Source organism: Coregonus clupeaformis, chromosome 9 (assembly GCF_020615455.1).
Source record: "Coregonus clupeaformis isolate EN_2021a chromosome 9, ASM2061545v1, whole genome shotgun sequence".
Classification (NCBI taxonomy): Eukaryota; Metazoa; Chordata; class Actinopteri; order Salmoniformes; family Salmonidae; genus Coregonus; species Coregonus clupeaformis.
Genome location: NC_059200.1, coordinates 1,395,166 through 1,421,418, shown reverse-complemented (window position 1 = coordinate 1,421,418; position 26,253 = coordinate 1,395,166). Strand labels below are relative to the sequence as shown.

The 26,253-nt window shown below is 44.4% G+C and overlaps 1 protein-coding gene and 1 pseudogene across 1 annotated transcript; both read left to right on the top strand.

Moving 5' to 3' along the window:
- Positions 1 to 8,696: 8,696 nt before the first annotated feature.
- On the top strand, positions 8,697 to 10,827 carry LOC121565900 (C-X-C chemokine receptor type 2-like). The gene is made up of 2 exons (XM_045222703.1): positions 8,697 to 8,788; positions 9,340 to 10,827. The coding sequence occupies exons 1-2, from the start codon at positions 8,782 to 8,784 to the stop codon at positions 10,407 to 10,409; spliced, it is 1,077 nt and encodes a 358-aa protein (XP_045078638.1). The 5' UTR covers positions 8,697 to 8,781; the 3' UTR covers positions 10,410 to 10,827.
- Positions 10,828 to 16,382: 5,555 nt separating this feature from the next.
- On the top strand, positions 16,383 to 19,561 carry LOC121565899 (annotated as a pseudogene).
- Positions 19,562 to 26,253: the final 6,692 nt, after the last annotated feature.

Genomic DNA, 26,253 nt, shown 5'->3' with positions numbered 1-26,253 from the left:
GAACTTATCAAGGCGTCAAGCTCATTGATGAACTCTCCAAGGGAACCTGGAGGGCGATAGATGACAAGGATATTAAGCTTAAATGGGCTAGTGACTGTGACAGCATGGAATTCAAATGAGGAGATAGACAGATGGGTTAGGGGGAAAATTGAGAATGTCCACTTGGGAGAGATGAGGATTCCTGTGCCACCACCCCTCTGACCAGATGCTCTCGGGGTATGCGAGAACACATGGTCAGACGAGGAGAGAGCAGTAGGAGTAGCAGTGTTTTCAGTGGTAATCCATGTTTCCGTCAGCGCCATGAAGTCGAGGGACTGGAGGGTAGCATAGGCTGGGATGAAGTCAGCCTTGTTGGCAGCAGAACGGCAGTTCCAGAGGCTGCCTGAGACCTGGAACTCCAGGTGTGTGGTGCGTGCAGGGACCACCAGGTTAGAGAGGCAGCAGCCACGCGGTGTGAGGCGTTTGTGTAGCCTGTGCGGAGAGGAGAGAACAGGGATAGGCAGAGGCATAGTTGACAGGCTGTAGCAAATGGCTACAATAATGCAGAGGAGATCGGAATGAAATGAACTAAACATCTGGGAAAGGAGAGAGCGGGGCCTCCCTCACCACAACTCCCAAATATAACTCTCCCAACTTCCACCTCAGAAACTATAATTGTTTCACTGAAACACCTGAATAAAACTCTCCCAACTTCCACTTTAGAAATTAGAATTGTTGTAAACTACAGCGGTTCAATGTTTCAAGGAATAGACTCAACTTACTTTATTCAGCTAGCTAACTATGACGCCATAGGTAACTAGCATGCTAGCATCCAATAACACACGGTTTAGCACCAATACTTGGTTACAACAAACTACCAATAGTGTGTTAACACACTAAACAGATAATTCGTGTCCGTGTCTAGTTCCTTTCATAACGCAGCAATAATTAAACGTTGGCTAGCTAGCACAAAGATATTGTATTTAGCTGCTACAGTGCTGGTAGTGTTGGCTAGCTAGCAATGGCTGCTGTGTTGACTTTGTTTGAAAAACGGCGTCGCTGCGAACGAATGTAGCTGGCTAAAATTATATTGTATTTAGTTGCTATAGTACTGCTAGCTGGTAGCGTTGGCTAGCTAGCAATGGCTGCGGTGATGACTTTGTTTGAAAAACGGCGTCGCTGCGAACGAATGTAGCTGGCTAAAAGGATATTGTATTTAGTTGCTACAGTACTGCTAGCTGGTAGCTGGTAGTGTTGGCTAGCTAGCAATGGCTGCGGTGTTGACTTTGTTTGAAAAACGGCGTCGCTGCGAACGAATGTAGCTGGCTAGCCAACCTCGATAGTTACTCTATACTACACCTTTCTCTTTCATACAAATACAACTATGTAGCTAGCCAACATTACACTAATCAAATCGTTCCATTGTAATGTAATGTGTCATATTACCTGCGGAGCGAAGTACAGCATGACTACTCACCTCGCAGTGGTCTACTACTACAGAAGCACACTACAGACTACTACTAGTAGACTACAGAAGCACACTACAGACTACTACTAGTAGACTACAGAAGCACACTACAGACTACTACTAGTAGACTAAAGAAGCCCACTACAGACTACTAGGGTGATATCAGGTAAAATGGGCCATCAGGTAAAATGGGCCATTTAAGGTTTGGGGGTCCCAGCCCCTCTGGAATTTAGAGCCAATGACTGCAAAGGATTTCAAACTGTTGTCATAACTGTACTTGACAAGTAACAGGTGATTTGATTGGTTCATGGTTGCTATGGTGGGCAGTGCAATAATTCAAATCAAGACTGCACCAGAAAGCTGCATGGTGAGTAGCCTGGCATACCAAATCTAACTAAACTATTATAAGGATGATAAATCTGTAAAAAACAACAACATGCCCATAAAAAACTATGCATAATATCTGTCTTGATGGCATCAATCAGAAATAATGTTGTTAGTTTGGTATATGAACATATTTTTGAAAAAGTGATGCTTTTTTGGGGGGCCCAATTTACCTTAACCCCTTGAGGTAAAATGGGCCACATGGTTTCAGCTAAAATGGGCCATCATTTGTGTCACTCACAAACACACATACACATGTGTTTGAGTGTGTGTGAGTGAGTTTGTGTGTAAGGGTGTGTGTTTGTGTTTGTATGTGTATGTACGTGCATACACACACACACACACACACACACACACACACACACACACACCATGACCCCCCCCAACAGTAATAATGGTAGTATTTTATTTACAGTGAGTATGGCAAACGAGAAGGAAGCGAGAGGAGAGGAGAGAGAGGGAGAAGGAAAGAGAGAGGAAGTGAGAGGAGAAGGAAGGATGAGAGAGGAGACAAGCAGAGGAGACAGGAAGTGAGAGAACAGGTGAGGAGAAAGGAATGCAGAGGAAATGAGAGGAGACAGAACGAGAGAAAAGAGAGGAGGAGCAAGGACCAGAGAGGAAAGGATACAAAGATAAAACAGGGAGGGAAAGGAAGGCCAAACAACTACAATCTGTGGAAAGAGGAGAGGATGAAGGGTGCCTTAGATGAATACAGGGAGGGAGTGAAGAAAGGAATTACAGTGAGTGTGCACTTCTTATCACGAGCATGGGGTGTGCCGCGATCCACACTGCAAAAGACGCATCAGCGGAAAGGTGACTGGCAGTGAACATGTGTCAGGGCGGAAGCCCTACCTTCCAGAGGAGGCGGAAAGGGAGCTTGCTGCCACCCTCAAGACATTGGCGCAGAGGGGGTTTCCCTTCACAAAGCGTGATGTCCAGCAAGTGGCCTTTGATTTTGCAGCCAACAACGACATATCTGGTTTCTCCTGACAGCAGGAAGGGCCGGATATTACTGGTTTCAGAACTTTCTAAAGCGAAACCCAGAGCTTGGGATGCGCAAGCCAGAGGTCCTGTCTGCAGCACGGGCTGCTGGACTTAACAAAGAGGTGGTTAGCCAGTGGTTTAACCAGTATGAGAACCTTTTGGTCGAGCTGGGTATTGAGGGCACACCGTCACATATATGGAACTGTGACGAGTCTGGGCTTCAGGACCAGTTCAGTTCGACAAAGGTTGTTGGACAGGTTGGCCAGCCATGTGTGGAGGTGTGTGCCGGAGAGAAGGGGGAGACAACAACTTGTCTGGCAGCGTTCAATGCAGAAGGTACATACAGTCGAACAATAATTATTTTTAAGGGGAAGCGTGTTCGTTCTGAGTGGCTACAGGGATGCCCGGAGAACACCAGCGTAAGGTGTTCAGACAATGGCTGGATTACCTCTGACCTCTTTCTGGAATGGGGTCAAATGTTCATTCAGTCCCTCCCCAGGGATGACCCCAGGCCCCATCTTCTCCTCCTTGACGGCCACAGTAGCCACGTCTATAATCTGGAATTTATTAAGCTACTGAAAAGCAAGAATGTGCACATCATGTGCTACCCTTCATTTGCAAAGACTGTGTTTGAAAAGTTTTCACACAAACATATCAGTTAATAATTTGGAATGTGAATTTTTGTATTTTGTGAATGCACATTTTGTTCTAAATGTGTTGTTCACACACACACACACACACACACACACACACACACACACACACACACACACACACACACACCCACTGACAGTTCACTGATCTATGCTGTTCCAAAATGGATTTTTTTAATTGCACATTTGAATATGTGGGTTTGCACCCAAAATGTTTTTTGAATGGCACATATGAATTTTTGTTTAATGCAGTTTAAATGTTATGTGGCTGTATAAGCAACTGTGTTTTAAAATTAAAATTGATGATAAATGACTATTTCCCTTTGGAGTTTGACTGGCCCATTTTACCTGAAGCTGTGGCCCATTTTACCTGAAACTGCTCATGCAACAAATGTTGGCAGAGCTGATGTTTCAAGAACTGTAGGGCCTAAATAATTATATTTTATTAAATAATTTCAACACAAAATTATCAAAAACAGTCATTATTAATCATAAAAACACATGGAAAAGGCATATATGGTATTGTATTATTGTCCCAAACGATTTACCAAAAAGTGGCCCAATTTAGCTGATGTCACCCTACTAGTAGACTACATTTCAAGATGCTGTCTTGTAGCATCCTATAAAAATGACAGGCTGAGAGACAAAAATGTTGGAGATCTGTATCTTATTATTCACAATGGTGTATCTTATTGTTCACAAAGGTGTAATATTAATTGTTCACAAAGGTGGACATGGTACTTTGGTCAACGTTTTGGGCTAGTGGCCTTTCTCAAGATAAGTTGTATACATAATGAATGATTCCTTTAGGACCTTGGGGGAGCACCTCATTGACTGTGAGAATGGTGTGTGTGTGTGTGTGTGTGTGTGTGTGTGTGTGTGTGTGTGTGTGTGTGTATGTGGGTGTTTGACAAATAGGAAGATGATAGGGTGACAACTTGGGCTGGTCAAAAACATACAACACAATGTACTCAGGGCAGTGCCCTCTCAGATAGTGAAATTCATAGAATGCTTTGTAGAGTAAAGGGGAAAAGAGGCAGTGCAGAACTCTCTAGGCAAAGTTCTCTTGGTAACTGACTATGTTTCTCAACAACTAGGGAGTTGTACATTAAACAAGATACACAGTATCACCAGGATCATGGCATGCATTTTATCAATAAATTGAAGATATATTGTTGTCGCAAATGTGTTTGTAAACCATTGATATCTGAAATATTATTGTCTTATTTTTTGTGTGCGTTTTTTGGATTGGGTGGTACAGATACCCAGGGCCGGCTGTAGCCTTTTAGGGGCCCTAAGCAAGATTTTAGTGGCCCCCCTCTTGACAGTATTAAGAAAATGTTGCAGTTTCAAAGCATTTTTTCTGCAGTTGAACACATTTTGCCATGAGGCGGAGAGAACATTTTTCACTTTTCTAACACATTTCCTACAATTCTACTAATTTTGCCATGGGGCAGATATATTTTTTTGCAGTTCTACAGCTAATTTCCTGCAATTCTATCCATTTTGGCATGGGGTGGACAGAAATTTGTGCCGTTTTAAAGCTTATTTCCTGAAATTCTACACATTTTACCATGACTTATGCCATGTTAATGATATCTGAAAAATCGATGGGGGCCCCCTGGAAGTCAGGGCCCATGGGCACGATTACTACAAGTTTAGGTAGCTGGCTAGACTAATTTACCAATCTAAAAATTGTTAGCTGACATGGCGAATTTAGTGACTGTAACACAACAAAAATTGCTGATGCACAACCACATTTCACACACCTTGTGTATTCTACTATTCTAACTCTCAACAGTAAGTTGAGACTGATTGAGTTCCCCAAAAAATTACAACAAGTTTTTTAGTGGCCTGGGACCGTAACCGACCACATGTCGCTTATGCCTTACATAAACAAATAGCAATTGTACTATCTTGGTGGACATCAAATACTATTTTGCTCTGTGAGGAGCATAGTTCATCTGCAAATTTCCTCCTGCTAGTTTGTTGTTGTTCAATTTTGATTTAGGTCACACCCCGACACCTGTTTCATGAAGCTGGAAGAAATGTGTGATTTCCACCAAAATAGTTAATTTGTTGCAGATTGTTTAATTGCTATCTGTTTATATAGATTAGAGCAGTGGTTCCCAACCAGTATTACTAGGGCCCCTGGGGTTCTTGGCCTATCCACAGGGGGTACTTGAAAAGACTAATGACACCATAGGCCTATTGGTAAAATACACATGAGGGGGTACTTCAGGGGTACTCCGGGCAGAGTAAAATTCAATTGGTGGTACAGTAACCGAAAAAGGTTGAGAACCACTGGATTAAAGGGTATCTGTACCACCTACTCCAATGAACACACATAAAAAAGCAGAGAATAATATGAGTGATATATTTAAGCTTTACACTTGATATGCCTGACGAGCATTGTGTTGTAATGTACTCTACCATCTTACCTCACTTCCTTCCATGTACAAAGAGTTTGCAAGACCCTGGTGTCTTCTGCAATATGACAATGATTGACATGCATGAACTTTGAGCATATCACGTAAGCGACACTTAGTGGACAAGACCTAAACATGGTGTACTGTATGTGACAGACAGGGATGTTAGTGACAGACATGTAGACCCTCTCATCCCAGGCAGCTCTACCCAAATTTACCATTGTTCTCTGCCATCTTAAGAATAGATATTGCTTACTGACAAACTCAATGTTTTGTTTATTTGTGATCGTCTGTGTGTTTGTGCGTGTGTGTGTGTGAATGCAGACATTTTTTGCTACTTTGCGGCTGGGGGGAGTTTTCTCTGTACAGGTGGTAGTTCGCAGGAAGTTTAGGAAGTAGTTGAAATGTTCTCTGGTGAAATATTTTGTTTAGTTAGGCCAAGCCGACTAGCTATGCTCATCTTAAAGTGGTACTCCAGTCTCCTTTTCACCTCATTTAACACCTGATTCACTTAACAAAAAGCATATTTCAATAAGTGGCCTAGGTATCCTCATGACATGTCACAAGCAGGCGGGGGGGATTTCCTCTTTTGTTCTCTATTGCTCCTCTATTGTTCCTCAAGCAAGGCGGGAGGCAGATGGCATCACATATTCCCAACACACCAACTCCTTTAATGCCCTACTCCTTGATGTTTGCAGTTGTGCCTATAAATCACTATTTTGCTCAAAACATATTTTTGTACCCTTTAGTGTGTGTATTTTACTGTATTTATACTTGGGATATCGCTTTAAAAATAATAAAAGTAGAAAAATCACTGGAGGACGTCTTTAAGTGAAGATGTCTCAACAAAGACAACAGCATCAGAAGTTAAAGTCTATCTTTGTCTGTCTCTATCTTACCGTAATTCGTTTAGTAATGTGCTCTCAGATCCACCAACAGCTGACAGAAAAAGAAACTGGCAAAAAAGTTCCAAACTGCTGTCAAACTTCTCTTTTTGAAAATTCAATGAAAAAGTAGAGTGTATGACTTTCATTTTTTAAACTATTTTTTATTGATAGATTTTATTTTTTTATCTGTAAAGGTAAAGTTTCTAAATGCAGAACATATCTTCCAGTGAAAGTAGTATGATCTATCTATTTCCATTTCTGTTCACACTCTTTTGTATGAATTCATCCTCTCATGGGGTGACTTCTGCTAAAAACCCAGCAGTGCAATTTTCATTAGGACATCATCATTGGCTCCGGGGTGAGGTTTCCCCTAGGTGCAGATCTAGGATCAGCTTCATAGAGCTGGATGCAAAGATGACAGGTGAGAACCTATATAGTTTGTTGAATACTCATGACATTCGGATAGATGGGGTTGGGTGGGTGAATGGATGGGTTTGGGTGGATGGATGGATGGATGGGTTTGGGTGGATGGATGGATGGATGGATGGATGGATGGATGGATGGATGGATGGATGGATGGATGGATGGGTGGATGGTTTGGGTGGATGGATGGATGAGTTTGGGTGGGTGGGTGGATGGGTTTGGGTGGATGGATGGATGGATGGATGAGTTTGGGTGGATGGATGGGTGAATGGTTTGGATGGATGGATGGATTTGGGTGGTTGGGTGGATGGATGGATTGATGGGTGGATGGGTTTGGTAGATGGATGGATGGGTTTGAATGGGTGGATGGATGGGTTTAAGTGGATGGATGGATGGGTTTGGGTGGATGAATGGATTTGGGTGGTTGGATGGATGGGTTTGGGTGGGTGGGTGGATGAATGAATGGATGAAGGGATGAGTTTGGGTGGATGGATGGATGAGTTTGGGTGGATGGATGTATGGGTTTGGATGGACTGGTTTGGGTGAATGGATGGATGGATGGGTTTGGGTGGATGGATGGATGGGTTTGGGTGGGTGGATGGATGGATGGGTTTGGGTGGATGGATGAGTTTGGGTGGATGGATGGATGGGTTTCGGTGTATGGATGGGTTTAGGTGGGTGGATGAATGGATGGATGAAGGGATGAGTTTGGGTGGATGGATGGATGGATGGGTTTGGGTGGATGGATGGATGGATGGATGGATGGATGGATGGATGGATGTGTTTGGGTGGATGGATAGGTTTGGATGGATTAGTTTGGGTGGATGGATGGATGGAGGGATGCGTTTGGGTGTATGGATGGGTTTGGATGGATGAATGGATGGTTTGGGTGGTTGGATGGATAGATGGATGGATGGGTTTGGGTGTATGGATAGATAGATGAGTTTGGGTGGGTGGATGGATGGGTTTGGGTGGGTGGATAGGTGGATGGGTTTAGGTGGGTGGATGGATGGAGTATGGGTTGGATGGATGGGTTGAAAGAAATGTACAGAATATCTGTTGACTGTATAAGAAGTTTTAGATAGAATAACAGTATAAGGCTAAGTGATCATATCATAAAAAGATCCCCACTGAACACTGTTTCCCCCATCTTCAATAGAGCTAAAAGAATCATACGTCCTGTCTATTTCCATTTCTGTTCACACTCTTTTGTATGAATTCATCCTCTCATGGGGTGACTTCTGCTAAAAACCCAGCAGTGCAATTTTCATTAGGACATCATCATTGGGTGAGGCTTCCCCTAGGTGCAGATCTAGGAACAGCTTCCCTTCCCCTAATTCTAACCGTAACCATGAGTGGAGAAAATGCAAAACTGACCAAAGATCAGTGTCTAGGGTAAACTTCACCCTACAACTCATCATTGAGGAGCCAGAATTTGAGGCTGACACGTGCAGTGACACAATATTGGTGACGAAACAGGATTCTCGACACTTCCATCCCAGCTGTGACGTCTTTAAAACAAGACTATTCTGAGTGACAATTCCCTCTTCATTATCATAGAGCTGGATGCAAAGATGACAGGTAAGAAGCTATATAGTTTGTTGAATACTCATGAAATTCGGATGGATGGGTTTGGGTGGGTAGATGGATGGATGGATGAGTGGATGGGTTTGGGTGGATGGATGGATGGATGGATGGATGGATGGGTGGATGGATGGGTTTGGGTGAGTGGATGGATGGATTGGTTTGGATGGATTGGTTTGGTTGAATGGATGGATGGGTTTGAGTGGATGGATGGGTTTGGAACGATGGATGGGTTTAGGTGGGTGAATGGATGGATGGATGGATGGGTTTGGATGCGTTTGGGTGGATGGGTGGGTGGATGGATGGGTTTGGGTGGGTGGATGGATGGATGGATGGGTTTGGGTGGGTTTGGGTGGGTGGATGGGTGTGGATGGGTTTGGGTGGGTGGATGGATGGTTGGATGATTTTGGGTGGGTGGATGGATGGATAGAAAGAAATGTACAGAATATCTGTTGACTGTATAAGAAGCTTTAGATAGAATAACATTATGAGGCTAAGTGATCAAATCATAAAAGATCCCCACTGACCACTGTTTGTCCCATCAACAGAGCTAAAAGATTCATACGTCCAGGACTATTATTACGATTCACCCAACGACTCCTATTACATCAACATCACCTCCTTTGTCCTGAACTCTAACACCTTGTCCTGTGCAGCTCAGCCCCTGTATACCAGTGCCGTCATATCCCTGTGTGTCCTTCACATCGCCATCTTCCTATTGGCTGTTCCTGGTAACCTACTTGTGGGGCTAGTGATTGGCTCCAGTCAACAGTCCCTGACCCCATCCGACGTCTACCTGTTTCACCTGACGGTAGCCGACGGGCTGCTGGCTCTGACTCTGCCCTTCTGGGCTGCTGCCATGCTCCACGGCTGGATCTTTGGTGACTTCCTGTGTAAGTTCCTCAGCCTCGTTACGGAGGCTAGCTTCTACACCAGCATCCTGTTCCTGGTGTGTATCAGTGTCGACCGCTACCTGGTGATCGTTCGCTCTGCCAAGTCCCGTAAGGACCGCCGCAGGGCCTGCAGCTGGGTCGCCTGCACCTTCATCTGGGCTCTGGGGGGCGTCCTCTCTCTCCCCGCCCTCTTCAACGACGCCTTCACGCCCCCCGGTGGTGGTCCGACGAAGTGCGCTGAGCGCTTCGACCTTGGCAGCGCCACCCACTGGCGGCTCGCTACGCGCGGCTTACGCCACATCATAGGGTTCCTGCTCCCACTAGTCATCATGGTGGCGTGCTACAGTGTTACCGTGGCCCGGTTGCTGCGGACGCGCGGCTTCCAGAAGCACAGGGCCATGCGGGTCATCGTTGCCGTGGTGATCGCCTTCCTCCTGTGCTGGACGCCGTTCCACTTGACGGTAATGGCCGACACCCTGATGAGGGCCAAGCTGGTGCCCTTCGACTGTGCTGACAGGAACAGGGTGGACCTAGCCCTCCAGGTCACCCACAGCCTGGCCCTGCTCCACAGCTGTGTTAACCCAGTGCTGTATGCCTTCGTGGGGGAGAAGTTCAGGAGAAACCTGGGTGCCCTGGTCAGGAAGTCACGGGGACCAGAGAGGGGGTCGGTGTCTCGATACAGCAGGTCCACATCCCAGACCTCAGAAGGGAATGGACTGTTATGATTGATCTGGCAGGTTGTCCCCACATTACTTTGAATCAGGGTTGGGTTAAATTCCATTTCAATTCCAGTCAATTCAGGAAGTACTCTAAAATTCCAATTCCAATTATCTTCAATGCTTTTCAATGAGGACATTTTTAAAATCTTAATTCGAGTTTGGTTCACTTTCTGAACTGACTGGAATTGAAATGGAACGAACCCCTGCTTTGAATAACTTATAAGATTGTCCCTGTGTAACATATTGTAACCTAACATTCCTAGCCTGACACTGAATATGTGCTGGCACTATCAGCCTGCAGACTCAGGCCCTATATCTATGTGTTTTTTTAATGTCCCTCCATATACTTTTGCCCTGTTGTCTGTACATGTATATAATGCCCTCTGTTGTCTGTTGTGTTAGCTAATAAATACCCTGTGCTGTTGTTGTTTGTCCAAAGCTGCTTGATTAGATCGACGCAAGACACATTTCCTCAAAGGGAATAATGACTCAATAAACTAAACTGTGATGTGACCAACTCTGTAGCTCAGCTGGTAGAGCACGGCGTTTGAAACGCCAAGGTAGTGGGTTCGATCCCCGGGACCACCCATACACAAAAAAAATTATGCACGCATGACTGTAAGTCGCTTTGCATTAAAGCGTCTGCTAAATGTCATATTATTATTATAACTAGTTCCAAATATTTCAACACTCCAGAGTCAACTGTAGGGTGGCAGGTAGCTTAGTGGGTAAGAGCGTTGTGCCAGTAACCGAAAGGTCGCTGGTTCTAATCCCCGGGCCGACTAGGTGAAAAATCTGTCGATGTGCCCTTAAGCAAGGCACTTAACCCTAAATGCTCCTGTAAGTCGCTCTGGATAAGAGCGTCTGCTAAATGACGTAAATGTAAACTGTACCAAGAACAGAAGGTACCTTCCAGTCAGGGGCTGGCAGATGTATTTTAGGTCTCAGGCAAGCTATCTCACCAAACATGGTTCAAAAGGCTACACTTGGCTCCCCTCTAGTGGTTGGTATTATAAAGAGCCTACAGCCGGATTATTACCCATAGATACTGTACTTTCGATCTGTTATTACCAAACGACTATTACGCCCATTCACCAGCAGAGGGCCGTCATTACATGGGTCTGAATGGGGAGACCAGCTCTTTTTACTGCTATATTGTCCTTTGATAATGGATTCCCTTGAGCCACTGAGACAGACATGCAGACGGACAGAGACAGGGCATTAGTTTAATGATTGAGGGGATGTCATTGAAACAACAGGTGTTTTATTATTGCTTATTGGTGGTTTACTCGTCTGTGGTCCCACAGAATGACATGCTAAGCCTTTGATTATGAGGCCAATTGAGCAATCAGCCCTAGACTCAATAGTACAGAGTTCAGTTCTTCTCTTACTTTCGACATTGACATGTCACAAGACTTGGACATGTTTTCTCTCTCTCTCTCACACATGTACACTCTCTTCCTCACGCAAACACGGCAGATATGTAGGCTACACATTCTGTAGTTAGCAAATGTTCTTCAAATCAAACAACACAGGAGCATGCTTTTGTTGACGATTTCATTGGATAAGAATCATTACATAATTCCATAAAAAGTTGATGAGTAGACTACAGAAGCCCACTACATACTACTACTAGTAGACTACAGACGCACACTACAGACTACTACTAGTAGACTACAGAAGCACACTACAGACTACTACTAGTAGACTACAGAAGCACACTACAGACTACTACTAGTAGACTACAGAAGCACACTACAGACTACAACTAGTAGACTACAGAAGCACACTACAGACTACTACTTGTAGACTACAGAAGCACACTACAGACTACAACTAGTAGACTACAGAAGCACACTACAGACTACTACTAGTAGACTACAGAAGCACACTACAGACTACAACTAGTAGAATACAGAAGCACACTACAGACTACAACTAGTAGACTACAGAAGCACACTACAGACTACTACTAGTAGCCTAAAGAAGCACACTACAGACTACTACTAGTAGACTACAGAAGCACACTATAGACTACTACTAGAAGACTACATTTCAAGATGCTGTCTTGTAGCATCCTATAAAAATGACAGGCTGAGAGACAAAAATGCTGGAGATCTGTATCTTATTATTCACAATGGTGTATCTTATTGTTCACAATGGTGTATCTTATTATTCACAATGGTGTATCTTATTGTTTACAATGGTGTATCTTATTATTCACAATGGTGTATCTTATTGTTCACAATGGTGTATCTTATTGTTCACAAAGGTGTAATATTCATTGTTCACAAAGGTGGACATGGTACTTTGGTCAACGTTTTGGGCTAGTGGCCTTTCTCAAGATAAGTTGTATACATAATGAATGATTCCTTTAGGAACTCTTGGGAGAGCACCTCATTGACTGTGAGAATGGTGTGTGTGTGTGTGATGGGGGGTGTTTGACAAATAGGAAGATGATAGTGTGACAACTTGGGCTGGTCAAAAACATACAACACAATGTACTCAGGGCAGTGCCCTCTCAGATAGTGAAATTCATAGAATGCTTTGTAGAGTAAAGGGGAAAAGAGGCAGTGCAGAACTCTCTAGGCAAAGTTCTCTTGGTAACTGACTATGTTTCTCAACAACTAGGGAGTTGTACATTAAACAAGATACACAGTATCACCAGGATCATGGCATGCATTTTATCAATGCATTGAAGATATATTGTTGTCGCAAATGTGTTTGTAGACCATTGATATCTGAAATATTATTGTCTTATTTTTTGTGTGCGTTTTTTGGGATTGGGTGGTACAGATACCCAGGTCCGGCTGTAGCCTTTTGGGGGTACTAAGCGAGATTTTAGTGGCCCCCCTCTTGACAGTATTGAGAAAATGTAGCAGTTTCAAAGCATTTTTTCTGCAGTTCAACACATTTTGCCATGAGGCGGAGAGAACATTTTTCACTTTTTTAACACATTTCCTGCAATTCTACTAATTTTGCCATGAGGTGGGCATAAATTTGTGCAGTTTTAAAGCTAATTTCCTGAAATTCTACACATTTTACCATGACTTATGCCATGTTAATGATATCTGAAAAAAATCGATGGGGGCCCCCTGGAAGTCAGGGCCCATGGCCACTGGAGGTCAGGGCACCCGGCCATGATTACTACAAATTTAGTTAGCTGGCTAGACTAATTTACCAATCTAAAAATTGTTAGCTGACATGGCGAATTTAGTGACTGTAACACAAGAAAAATTGCTGATGCACAACCAACTTTCAAACACCTTGTGTATTCTACTATTCTAACTCTCAACAGTAAGTTGAGACTGACTGAGTTCCCCCAAAAATTAAAACAAGTTTTTTACTGGCCTGGGACCGTAACCGACCACATGTCGCTTATGTCTTACATAAACAAATAGTAATTAAACAATATGCAACAAATGTACTATCTTGGTGGACATCAAATACTATTTTGCTCTGTGAGGAGCATAGTTCATCCGCAAATTTCCTCCTGCTAGTTTGTTGTTGTTCAATATTGATTTAGGTCACACCCCGACACCTGTTTCATGAAGCTGGAAGAAATGTGTGATTTCCACCAAAATAGTTAATTTGTTGCAGATTGTTTAATTGCTATCTGTTTATATAGATTAGAGCAGTGGTTCCCAACCAGTGTTACTAGGGCCCCTGGGGTTCTTGGCCTATCCACAGGGGGTACTTGAAAAGACTAATGACACCATAGGCCTACTGGTAAAATACACATGAGGGGGTACTTCAGGGGTACTCCGGGCAGAGTAAAATTCAATTGGTGGTACAGTAACTGAAAAAGGTTGAGAACCACTGGATTAAAGGGTATCTGTACCACCCACTCCAATGAACACACATAAAAAAGCAGAGAATAATATGAGTGATATATTTATGTGAATGGAACAAATGTGATGCAGTAGTCCGTAAACAAAACAAGGAACCTGTTATCAGTTTTCAAACAGAAAATACATTCCATTCCATCTATCATGGTTGGCTGGGAGTCTGAAGAAACAATGGACATTCTGAGAAAATGACAACTATAATTGGCTGTCTATACATGGTGTGCAAATCTGACAGAGTAGTCTTCAAAGTGGAATGTAATTTCTATCTAGGCTTTGAAGTCTTCTGAGCCACTATCAATGAATTAATTCTCACAAAATGAATGATTGTTTACCACAGGGGGGGTGTGGCATTGCCAGGAGTGAAACCACCAGTCTCTCAGAAGTGACACTTACCAATAACTAGTTCTGGTCATGTGATTGTTACAGAATGGGAGGTGGGCTAGTGTAATAAATCACCCCACAGTGCTTATTTGAGCCTACTGTAGTCCATACTTCAACCTATACTTCTAACCTATACTAATTTTCTTTATTTTATCACAAAATATTTTTTGGGAAAAATGATATACTAAGAAAATGTATGCGTGCATCATAAGAAAAAAGTGAAATTTGTTGGTAAATTGAATACCTGAATTCCCACCATGGGTGGGTGGATGGATGGATGGATGGGTTTGGGTGGGTGTGTGGATGGATGGATGGGTTTGGGTGGGTGTGTGGGTGGGTGGATGGATGGGTGGATGGGTTTGGGTGGGTGGATAGATGGGTTTGGGTGGATGGATGGATGGATGGGTGGATGGTTTGGGTGGATGGATGGATGGGTGGATGGGTTTGGTAGATGGATGGATGGATGGGTTTGAATGGGTGGATGGATGGGTTTGAGTGGATGGATGGATGGGTTTGGGTGGATGGATGGATGGATAGATAGGTTTGGATGGATTAGTTTGGGTGGATGGATGGATGGATGAGTTTGGGTGGGTGGATGGATGGATGGATGGGTTTGGGTGGGTGGATGGATGGGTTTGGGTGGGTGGATGGGTGGATGGGTGGATGGGTTTGGGTGGGTGGATGGGTGGATGGGTTTGGGTGGGTGGATGAATGAATGGATGAAGGGATGGGTTTGGGTGGATGGATGAGTTTGGGTGGATGGATGGGTTTGGGTGGATGGATGGGTTTAGGTGGGTGGATGGATGGATTAAGGGATGAGTTTGGGTGGATGGATGAGTTTGGGTGGATAGATGGATGGATGGGTTTGGGAGGATGTTTTGGTGGATAGATGGATAGGTTTGGATGGATGAGTTTGGGTGGATGGATGGATGAGTTTGGGTGGATGGATGGGTTTGGGTGGATGAATGGATGGATGGATGGATGGGTGGGTTTGGGTGGGTGGATGGATGGGTTAGTTTGGGTGGATGAATGGATGGATGGGTTTGGGTGGATGAATGGATGGATGGTTGGATGGGTTTGGGTGAGTGGATGGGTGGGTTTGGGTGGGTGGATGGATAGATGCGTTTGGGTGGGTGGATGGATGGGTTTGGGTGAATAGGTGGATGGGTTTTGGTGGGTGGATGGATGGAGGATGGGTTGGATGGATGGATAGAAAGAAATGTACAGAATATCTGTTGACTGTATAAGAAGCTTTAGATAGAATAACAGTATAAGGCTAAGTGATCATTTCATAAAAAGATCCCCACTGAACACTGTTTCCCCCATCTTCAATAGAGCTAAAAGAATCACATGTCCTGTCTATTTCCATTTCTGTTCACACTCTTTTGAATGAATTCATCCTCTCATGGGGTGACTTCTGCTAAAAACCCAGCAGTGCAATTTTCATTAGGACATCATCATTGGGTGAGGCTTCCCCTAGGTGCAGATCTAGGAACAGCTTCTCTTCCCCTAATTCTAACCGTAAACATGAGTGGAGAAAATGCAAAACTGACCAATGATTAGTGTCTAAGGTAAACTTCACCCTACAACTCATCATTGAGGAGCCAGAATTTGAGGCTGACACATACAGTCACACAATATTGGTGACGAAACAGGATTCTCGACACTTCCATCCCAGCTGTGACGTCTTTAAAACAAGACTATTCTGAGTGACAATTCCCTCTTCATTATCATAGAGCTGAATGCAAAGATGACAGGTAAGAAGCTATATAGTTTGTTGAATACTCATGAAATTCGGATGGATGGGTTTGGGTGGGTAGATGGATGGATGGATGAGTGGATGGGTTTGGGTGGGTGGATGGATGGATGGATGGGTTTGGGTGGATGGATGGGTGGATGGGTTTGGGTGGGTGGATGGATGGATGGATGGATGGGTTTGGGTGGATGGATGGGTTTGGGTAGATGGATGGATGGGTATGGGTGGATGGATGGGCTTGGGTAGATGGATGGGTTTGGGTGGATGGATGGGTTTGGGTAGATGGATAGATGGATGGGTTTGGGTGGATGGATGGATGGATGGGTGGATAGGTTTGAATGGATGGATGGGTTTGTATGGATGGATGGATGGATGGTTTTGGGTGATGGATGGGTTTGGGTAGATGGATGGATGGATGGATGGTTTGGGTGGATGGATGGGTGGGTTTGGGTAGATGGTTGGATGGATGGGTTTGGGTGGATGGATGGGTGGATGGATGGGTTTGGGTGGATGGATGGGTTTGGGTAGATGGATGGATGGATGGATGGGTTTGTATGGGTTTGGGTGGATGGATGGGTGGATGGGTTTGGATGGGTTTGGGTGGATGGATGGATGGGTTTGAGTAGATGGATGGGTTTGGATGGATGGATGGATGGATGTATGGGTTTGGGTAGATGGATGGGTTTGGGTGGGTGGATGGGTTTGGGTGGATGAATGGTTTTGGGTGGATGGATGGATGGATGGGTTTGGGTGAATGGATGGGTGGAGGGGTTTGGGTGGGTGGATGGATGGGTTTGAGTGGATGGATGGGTTTGGATGGATGGATGGATGGGTTTGGGTAGGTGGATGGGTTTGGGTGGGTGGATGGATGGGTTTGGGTAGATGGATGGATGGATGGGTATGGGTGGATGGATGGGCTTGGGTAGATGGATGGATGGATGGGTTTGGGTGGATGGATGGATGGGTTTGGGTAGATGGATGGATGGATGGGTTTGGGTGGATGTATGGGTTTGGGTGGATGGATGGGTGGATGGGTTTGGGTGGATGGATGGGTGGGTGGGTTTGGGTAGATGGTTGGATAGATGGGTGGATGGGTTTGGGTGGATGGATGGGTGGGTTTGGGTAGATGGTTGGATGGATGGGTTTGGTTGGATGGATGGGTGGATGGGTTTGAGTGGATGGATGGGTTTGGATGGATGGATGGATGGATGGTTTTGGGTGATGGGTGGGTTTGGGTAGATGGATGGATGGGTTTGGGTGGATGGATGGGTGGATGGGTGGATGGGTTTGGGTGGATGGATGGGTTTGGATAGATGGATGGATGGATGGATGGGTTTGGGTGGGTGGATGGATGGGTTTGGATGGGTTTGGGTGGATGGATGGGTGGATGGGTTTGGGTGGGTTTGGGTGGATGGATGGGTGGATGGGTTTGAGTGGATGGATGGGTTTGGATGGATGGATGGATGTATGGGTTTGGGTAGATGGATGGATGGGTTTGGGTGGGTGGATGGGTTTGGTTGGATGGATGGGTGGAGGGGTTTGGGTGGATAGGTGGGTGGATGGGTTTGGGTGGGTGGGTGGATGGGTTTGGGTAGATGGATGGTTGGATGGGTTTGGGCAGATGGATGGGTTTGGGTGGATGGATGGGTTTGGGTGGATGGATGGGTTTGGGTGGATGGATGGATGGATGGATGGGTGGGTAGATGGATGGATGGATGGGTTTGAGTGGATGGATGGGTTTTGATGGCTGGATGGATGGATGGATGGGTTTGGGTGGATGGATGGGTTTGGGTGGATGGATGGGTTTGGGTGGGTGGATGGATAGGTTTGAGTGGATGATGGGTTTGGATGGATGGATGGATGTGTTTGGGTGGATAGGTGGGTGGATGGGTTTGGGTGGATGGATGGGTTTGGGTGGATGGATCGATGGATGGGTTTGGGTGGGTGGATGGATGGGTTTGGGTGGGTGGGTGGATGGATGGATGGATGAATGAGGTTGGGTGGATGGATAGAAAGAAATGTACAGAATATCTGTTGACTGTATGAGAAGCTTTAGATCATAAAAGATCCCCACTGACCTCTGTTTTCCCCATCTCCAATAGAGCTAAAAGAATCATACATCCTGGACTATTAGTACGATTCACCCAACGACTCCTATTACATCAACATCACCTCCTTTGTCCTGAACTCTAACACCTTCTCCTGTGCAGCTCAGCCCCTGTATACCAGTGCCGTCATATCCCTGTGTGTCCTTCACATCGCCATCTTCCTATTGGCTGTTCCTGGTAACCTACTTGTGGGGCTAGTGATTGGCTCCAGTCACCAGTCCCTGACCCCATCCGACATCTACCTGTTTCACCTGGACGGTAGCCGACGGGCTGCTGGCTCTGATCCTGCCCTTCTGGGCTGCTGCCATGCTCCACGGCTGGATCTTTGGTGACTTCCTATGTAAGTTCCTCAGCCTGGTTATGGAGACTAGCTTCTAAACCAGCATCCTGTTCCTGGTGTGTATCAGTGTCGACCGCTACCTGGTGATCGTTCGCTCTGCCAAGTCCCGTAAGGACCGCCGCAGGGCCTGCAGCTGGGTCGCCTGCACCTTCATCTGGGCTCTGGGGGGCGCCCTCTCTCTCCCCGCCCTCTTCAACGACGCCTTCACGCCCTCCGGTGGTGGTCCGACGAAGTGCGCTGAGCGCTTCGACCTTGGCAGCGCCACCCACTGGCGGCTCGCTACGCGCGGCTTACGCCACATCATAGGGTTCCTGCTCCCACTAGTCATCATGGTGGCGTGCTACAGTGTTACCGTGGCCCGGTTGCTGCGGACGCGCGGCTTCCAGAAGCACAGGGCCATGCGGGACATCGTTGCCGTGGTGATCGCCTTCCTCCTGTGCTGGACGCCGTTCCACTTGACGGTAATGGCCGACACCCTGATGAGGGCCAAGCTGGTGCCCTTCGACTGTGCTGACAGGAACAGGGTGGACCTGGCCCTCCAGGTCACCCACAGCCTGGCCCTGCTCCACAGCTGTGTTAACCCAGTGCTGTATGCCTTTGTGGGGGAGAAGTTCAGGAGAAACCTGGGTGCCCTGGTCAGGAAGTCACGGGGACCAGAGAGGGGGTCGGTGTCTCGAAACAGCAGGTCCACATCCCAGACCTCAGAAGGGAATGGACTGTTATGATTGATCTGGCAGGTTGTCCCACATTACTTTGAATCAGGGTTGGGTTAAATTCCATTTCAATTCCAGTCAATTCAGGAAGTACTCTAAAATTCCAATTCCAATTATCTTCAATGCTTTTCAATGAGGACATTTTTAAAATCTTAATTGGAGTTTGGTTCACTTTCTGAACTGACTGGAATTTAAATGGAACGAAGCCCTGCTTTGAATAACTTATAAGATTGTCCCTGTGTAACATATTGTAACCTAACATTCCTAGCCTGACATTGAATATGTGCTGGCACTATCAGACTGCAGACTCAGACCCTATATTTATGTGTTTTTTAATGTCCCTCCATATACCATTGCCCCTGTTGTCTGTACATGTATATAATGCCCTCTGTTGTCTGTTGTGTTAGCTAATAAATACCCTGTGCTGTTGTTGTTTGTCCAAAGCTGCTTGATTAGATCGACGCAAGACACATTTCCTCAAAGGGAATAATGACTCAATAAACTAAACTGTGATGTGACCAACTCTGTAGCTCAGCTGGTAGAGCACGGCGTTTGTAACGCCAAGGTAGTGGGTACGATCCCCGGGACCACCCATACACAAAAAAAAATATGCACGCATGACTGTAAGTCGCTTTGCATTAAAGTGTCTGCTAAATGTCATATTATTATAACTAGTTCCAATTCTTTCAACACTCCAGAGTCAACTGTAGGGTGGCAGGTAGCTTAGTGGGTAAGAGCGTTGTGCCAGTAACCGAAAGGTCGCTGGTTCTAATCCCCGGGCCGACTAGGTGAAACATCTGTCGATGTGCCCTTAAGCAAGGCACTTAACCCTAAATGCTCCTGTAAGTCGCTCTGGATAAGAGCGTCTGCTAAATGACGTAAATGTAAACTGTACCAAGAACAGAAGGTACCTTCCAGTCAGGGGCTGGCAGATGTATTTTAGGTCTCAGGCAAGCTATCTCACCAAACATGGTTCAAAAGGCTACACTTGGCTCCCCTCTAGTGATTGGTATTATGAAGAGCCTACAGTCGGTTTATTACCCATAGATACTGTACTTTCGATCTGTTATTACCAAACGACTAATACGCCCATTCACCAGCAGAGGGCCGTCATTACATGGGTCTGAATGGGGAGACCAGCTCTTTTTACTGCTATATTGTCCTTTGATAATGGATTCCCTTGAGCCACTGAGACAGACATGCAGACGGACAGAGACAGGGCATTCGTTTAATGATTGAGGTGATGTCATTGAAACAACAGGTGTTTTATTATTGCTTATTGGTGGTTTACTCGTCTGTGGTCCCACGGAATGACATGCTAAGCCTTTGATTATGAGGCCAATTGAGCAATCGGCCCTAGACTCAATAGTACAGAGTTCAGTTCTTCTCTTACTTTCGACATTGACATGTCACAAGACTTGGACATGTTTTCTCTCTCTCTCTCACACATGTACACTCTCTTCCTCACGCAAACACGCCAAATATGTAGGCTACACATTCTGTAGTTAGCAAATGTTCCTCAAATCAAACAACACAGGAGCATGCTTTTGTTGACGATTTCATTGGATAAGAATCATTCCATAATTCCATAAAAAGTTGATGAGTAGACTACAGAAGCACACTACAGACTACTACAGAAGCACACTACAGACTACTATTAGTAGACTACAGAAGCACACTACAGACTACTACTAGTAGACTACAGAAGCACACTACAGACTACTACTAGTAGACTACAGACGCACACTACAGACTACTACTAGTAGACTACAGACGCACACTACAGACTACTACTAGTAGACTACAGAAGCACACTACAGACTACTACTAGTAGACTACAGAAGCACACTACAGACTACTACTAGTAGACTACAGAAGCACACTACAGACCACTACTAGTAGACTACAGAAGCACACTACAGACTACTACTAGTAGACTACAGAAGCACACTACATACTACTACTAGTAGACTACAGAAGCACACTACAGACTACTACTAGTAGACTACAGAAGCACACTACAGACTAATATTAGTAGACTACAGAAGCACACTACAGACTACTATTAGTAGACTACAGAAGCACACTAAAGACTACTACTAGTAGACTACAGACGCACACTACAGACTACTACTAGTAGACTACAGACGCACACTACAGACTACTACTAGTAGACTACAGAAGCCCACTACAGACTACTACTAGTAGACTACAGAAGCACACTACAGACTACTACTAGTAGACTACAGAAGCACACTACAGACTACTACTAGTAGACTACAGAAGCACACTACAGACTACTATTAGTAGACTACAGAAGCACACTACAGACTACTATTAGTAGACTACAGAAGCACACTACAGACTACTACTAGTAGACTACAGACGCACACTACAGACTACTACTAGTAGACTACAGAATCACACTACAGACTACTACTAGTAGACTACAGAAGCACACTACAGACTACTACTAGTAGACTACAGAAGCACACTACAGACTACTACTAGTAGACTAAAGAAGCACACTACAGACTACTACTAGTAGACTACAGAAGCACACTACAGACTACTACAGAAACACACTACAGACTACTACTAGTAGACTACAGAAGCACACTACAGACTACTACTAGTAGACTACAGAAGCACACTACAGACTACTACTAGTAGACTACAGACGCACACTACAGACTACTACTAGTAGACTACAGAAGCACACTACAGACTACTACAGAAGCACACTACAGACTACTACTAGTAGACTACAGAAGCACACTACAGACTACTACTAGTAGACTGCAGAAGCACACTACAGACTACTACTAGTAGACTACAGAAGCACACTACAGACTACTACTAGTAGACTACAGAAGCACACTACAGACTACTACTAGTAGACTACAGAAGCACACTACAGACTACTACTAGTAGACTACAGAAGCACACTACAGACTACTACTAGTAGACTACAGAAGCCCACTACAGACTACTACTAGTAGACTACAGAAGCCCACTACAGACTACTACTAGTAGACTACAGAAGCACACTACAGACTACTACTAGTAGACTACAGAAGCACACTACAGACTACTACTAGTAGACTACAGAAGCAAACTACAGACTACTACTAGTAGACTACAGAAGCCCACTACAGACTACTACTAGTAGACTACAGAAGCACACTACAGACTACTACTAGTAGACTACAGAAGCACACTACAGACTACTACTAGTAGACTAAAGAAGCACACTACAGACTACTACTAGTAGACTACAGAAGCACACTACAGACTACTACAGAAACACACTACAGACTACTACTAGTAGACTACAGAAGCACACTACAGACTACTACTAGTAGACTACAGAAGCACACTACAGACTACTACTAGTAGACTACAGACGCACACTACAGACTACTACTAGTAGACTACAGAAGCACACTACAGACTACTACAGAAGCACACTACAGACTACTACTAGTAGACTACAGAAGCACACTACAGACTACTACTAGTAGACTGCAGAAGCACACTACAGACTACTACTAGTAGACTACAGAAGCACACTACAGACTACTACTAGTAGACTACAGAAGCACACTACAGACTACTACTAGTAGACTACAGAAGCACACTACAGACTACTACTAGTAGACTACAGAAGCACACTACAGACTACTACTAGTAGACTACAGAAGCCCACTACAGACTACTACTAGTAGACTACAGAAGCCCACTACAGACTACTACTAGTAGACTACAGAAGCACACTACAGACTACTACTAGTAGACTACAGAAGCACACTACAGACTACTACTAGTAGACTACAGAAGCAAACTACAGACTACTACTAGTAGACTACATTTCAAGATGCTGTCTTGTAGCATCCTATAAAAATGACAGGCTGAGAGACAAAAATGCTGGAGATCTGTATCTTATTATTCACAATGGTGTATCTTATTATTCACAATGGTGTATCTTATTATTCACAATGGTGTATCTTATTATTCACAATGGTGTATCTTATTGTTCACAATGGTGTATCTTATTGTTCACAAAGGTGTAATATGCATTGTTCACAAAGGTGGACATGGTACTTTGGTCAACGTTTTGGGCTAGTGGCCTTTCTCAAGATAAGTTGTATACATAATGAATGATTCCTTTAGGAACTCTTGGGAGAGCACCTCATTGACTGTGAGAATGGTGTGTGTGTGTGTGATGGGGGTGTTTGACAAATAGGAAGATGATAGTGTGACAACTTGGGCTGGTCAAAACCTACAACACAATGTACTCAGGGCAGTGCCCTCTCAGATAGTGAAATTCATAGAATGCTTTGTAGAGTAAAGGGAAAAAGAGGCAGTGCAGAACTCTCTAGGCAAAGTTATCTTGGTAACTGACTATGTTTCTCAACAACTAGGGAGTTGTACATTAAACAAGATACACAGTATCACCAGGATCATGGCATGCATTTTATCAATAAATTGAAGATATATTGTTGTCGCAAATGTGTTTGTAAACCATTGATATCTGAAATATTATTGTCTTATTTTTTGTGTAAGTTTTTTGGGATTGGGTGGTACAGATACCCAGGGCCGGCTGTAGCCTTTTGGGGGTACTAAGCGAGATTTTAGTGGCCCCCCTCTTGACAGTATTGAGAAAATGTAGCAGTTTCAAAGCATTTTTTCTGCAGTTCAACACATTTTGCCATGAGGCGGAGAGGACATTTTTCACTTTTTTAACACATTTTCTGCAATTCTACTAATTTTGCCATGAGGTGGGCAGAAATTTGTGCAGTTTTAAAGCTAATTTCCTGAAATTCTACACATTTTACCATGACTTATGCCATGTTAATGATATCTGAAAAAAATCGATGGGGGCCCCCTGGAAGTCAGGGCCCATGGCCACTGGAGGTCAGGGCACCCGGCCATGATTACTACAAATTTAGTTAGCTGGCTAGACTAATTTACCAATCTAAAAATTGTTAGCTGGCGAATTTAGTGACTGTAACACAAGAAAAATTACTGATGCACAACCAACTTTCAAACACCTTGTGTATTCTACTATTCTAACTCTCAACAGTAAGTTGAGACTGACTGAGTTCCCCCAAAAATTAAAACAAGTTTTTTACTGGCCTGGGACCGTAACCAACCACATGTCGCTTATGTCTTACATAAACAAATAGTAATTAAACAATATGCAACAAATGTACTATCTTGGTGGACATCAAATACTATTTTGCTCTGTGAGGAGCATAGTTCATCCGCAAATTTCCTCCTGCTAGTTTGTTGTTGTTCAATTTTGATTTAGGTCACACCCCGACACCTGTTTCATGAAGCTGGAAGAAATGTGTGATTTCCACCAAAATAGTTAATTTGTTGCAGATTGTTTAATTGCTATCTGTTTATATAGATTAGAGCAGTGGTTCCCAACCAGTGTTACTAGGGCCCCTGGGGTTATTGGCCTATCCACAGGGGGTACTTGAAAAGACTAATGACACCATAGGCCTACTGGTAAAATACACATGAGGGGGTACTTCAGGGGTACTCCGGGCAGAGTAAAATTCAATTGGTGGTACAGTAACCGAAAAAGGTTGAGAACCACTGGATTAAAGGGTATCTGTACCACCTACTCCAATGAACACACATAAAAAAGCAGAGAATAATATGAGTGATATATTTATGTGAAAGGAACAAATGTCATGCAGTAGTCCCTAAACAAAACAAGGAACCTGTTATCAGTTTTCAAACAGAAAATACATTCCATTCCATCTATCATGGTTGGCTGGGAGTCTGAAGAAACAATGGACATTCTGAGAAAATGACAACTATAATTGGCTGTCTATACATGGTGTGCAAATCTGACAGAGTAGTCTTCAAAGTGGAATGTAATTTCTATCTAGGCTTTGAAGTCTTCTGAGCCACTATCAATGAATTAATTCTCACAAAATGAATGATTGTTTACCACAGGGGGGTGTGGCATTGCCAGGAGTGAAACCACCAGTCTCTCAGAAGTGACACTTACCAATAACTAGTTCTGGTCATGCGATTGTTACAGAATGGGAGGTGGGCTAGTGTAATAAATCACCCCACAGTGCTTATTTGAGCCTACTGTAGTCCATACTTCAACCTATACTTCTAACCTATACTAATTTTCTTTATTTTATCACAAAATATTTTGGGGGAAAAATGATATACTAAGAAAATGTATGCGTGCATCATAAGAAAAAAGTGAAATTTGTTGGTAAATTGAATACCTGAATTCCCACCATGGGTGGGTGGATGGATGGATGGATGGGTTTGGGTGGGTGTGTGGATGGATGGATGGATGGGTGGATGGGTTTGGGTGGGTGGATAGATGGGTTTGGGTGGATGGATGGATGGATGGATGGGTGGATGGTTTGGGTGGATGGATGGATGGGTGGATGGGTTTGGTAGATGGATGGATGGATGGGTTTGAATGGGTGTGTGGATGGATGGATGGATGGATGGGTGGATGGGTTTGGGTGGGTGGATAGATGGGTTTGGGTGGATGGATCATTGGATGGATGGGTGGATGGTTTGGGTGGATGGATGGATGGGTGGATGGGTTTGGTAGATGGATGGATGGATGGGTTTGAATGGGTGGATGGATGGGTTTGAGTGGATGGATGGATGGGTTTGGGTGGATGGATGGATGGATGAGTTTGGGTGGGTGGATG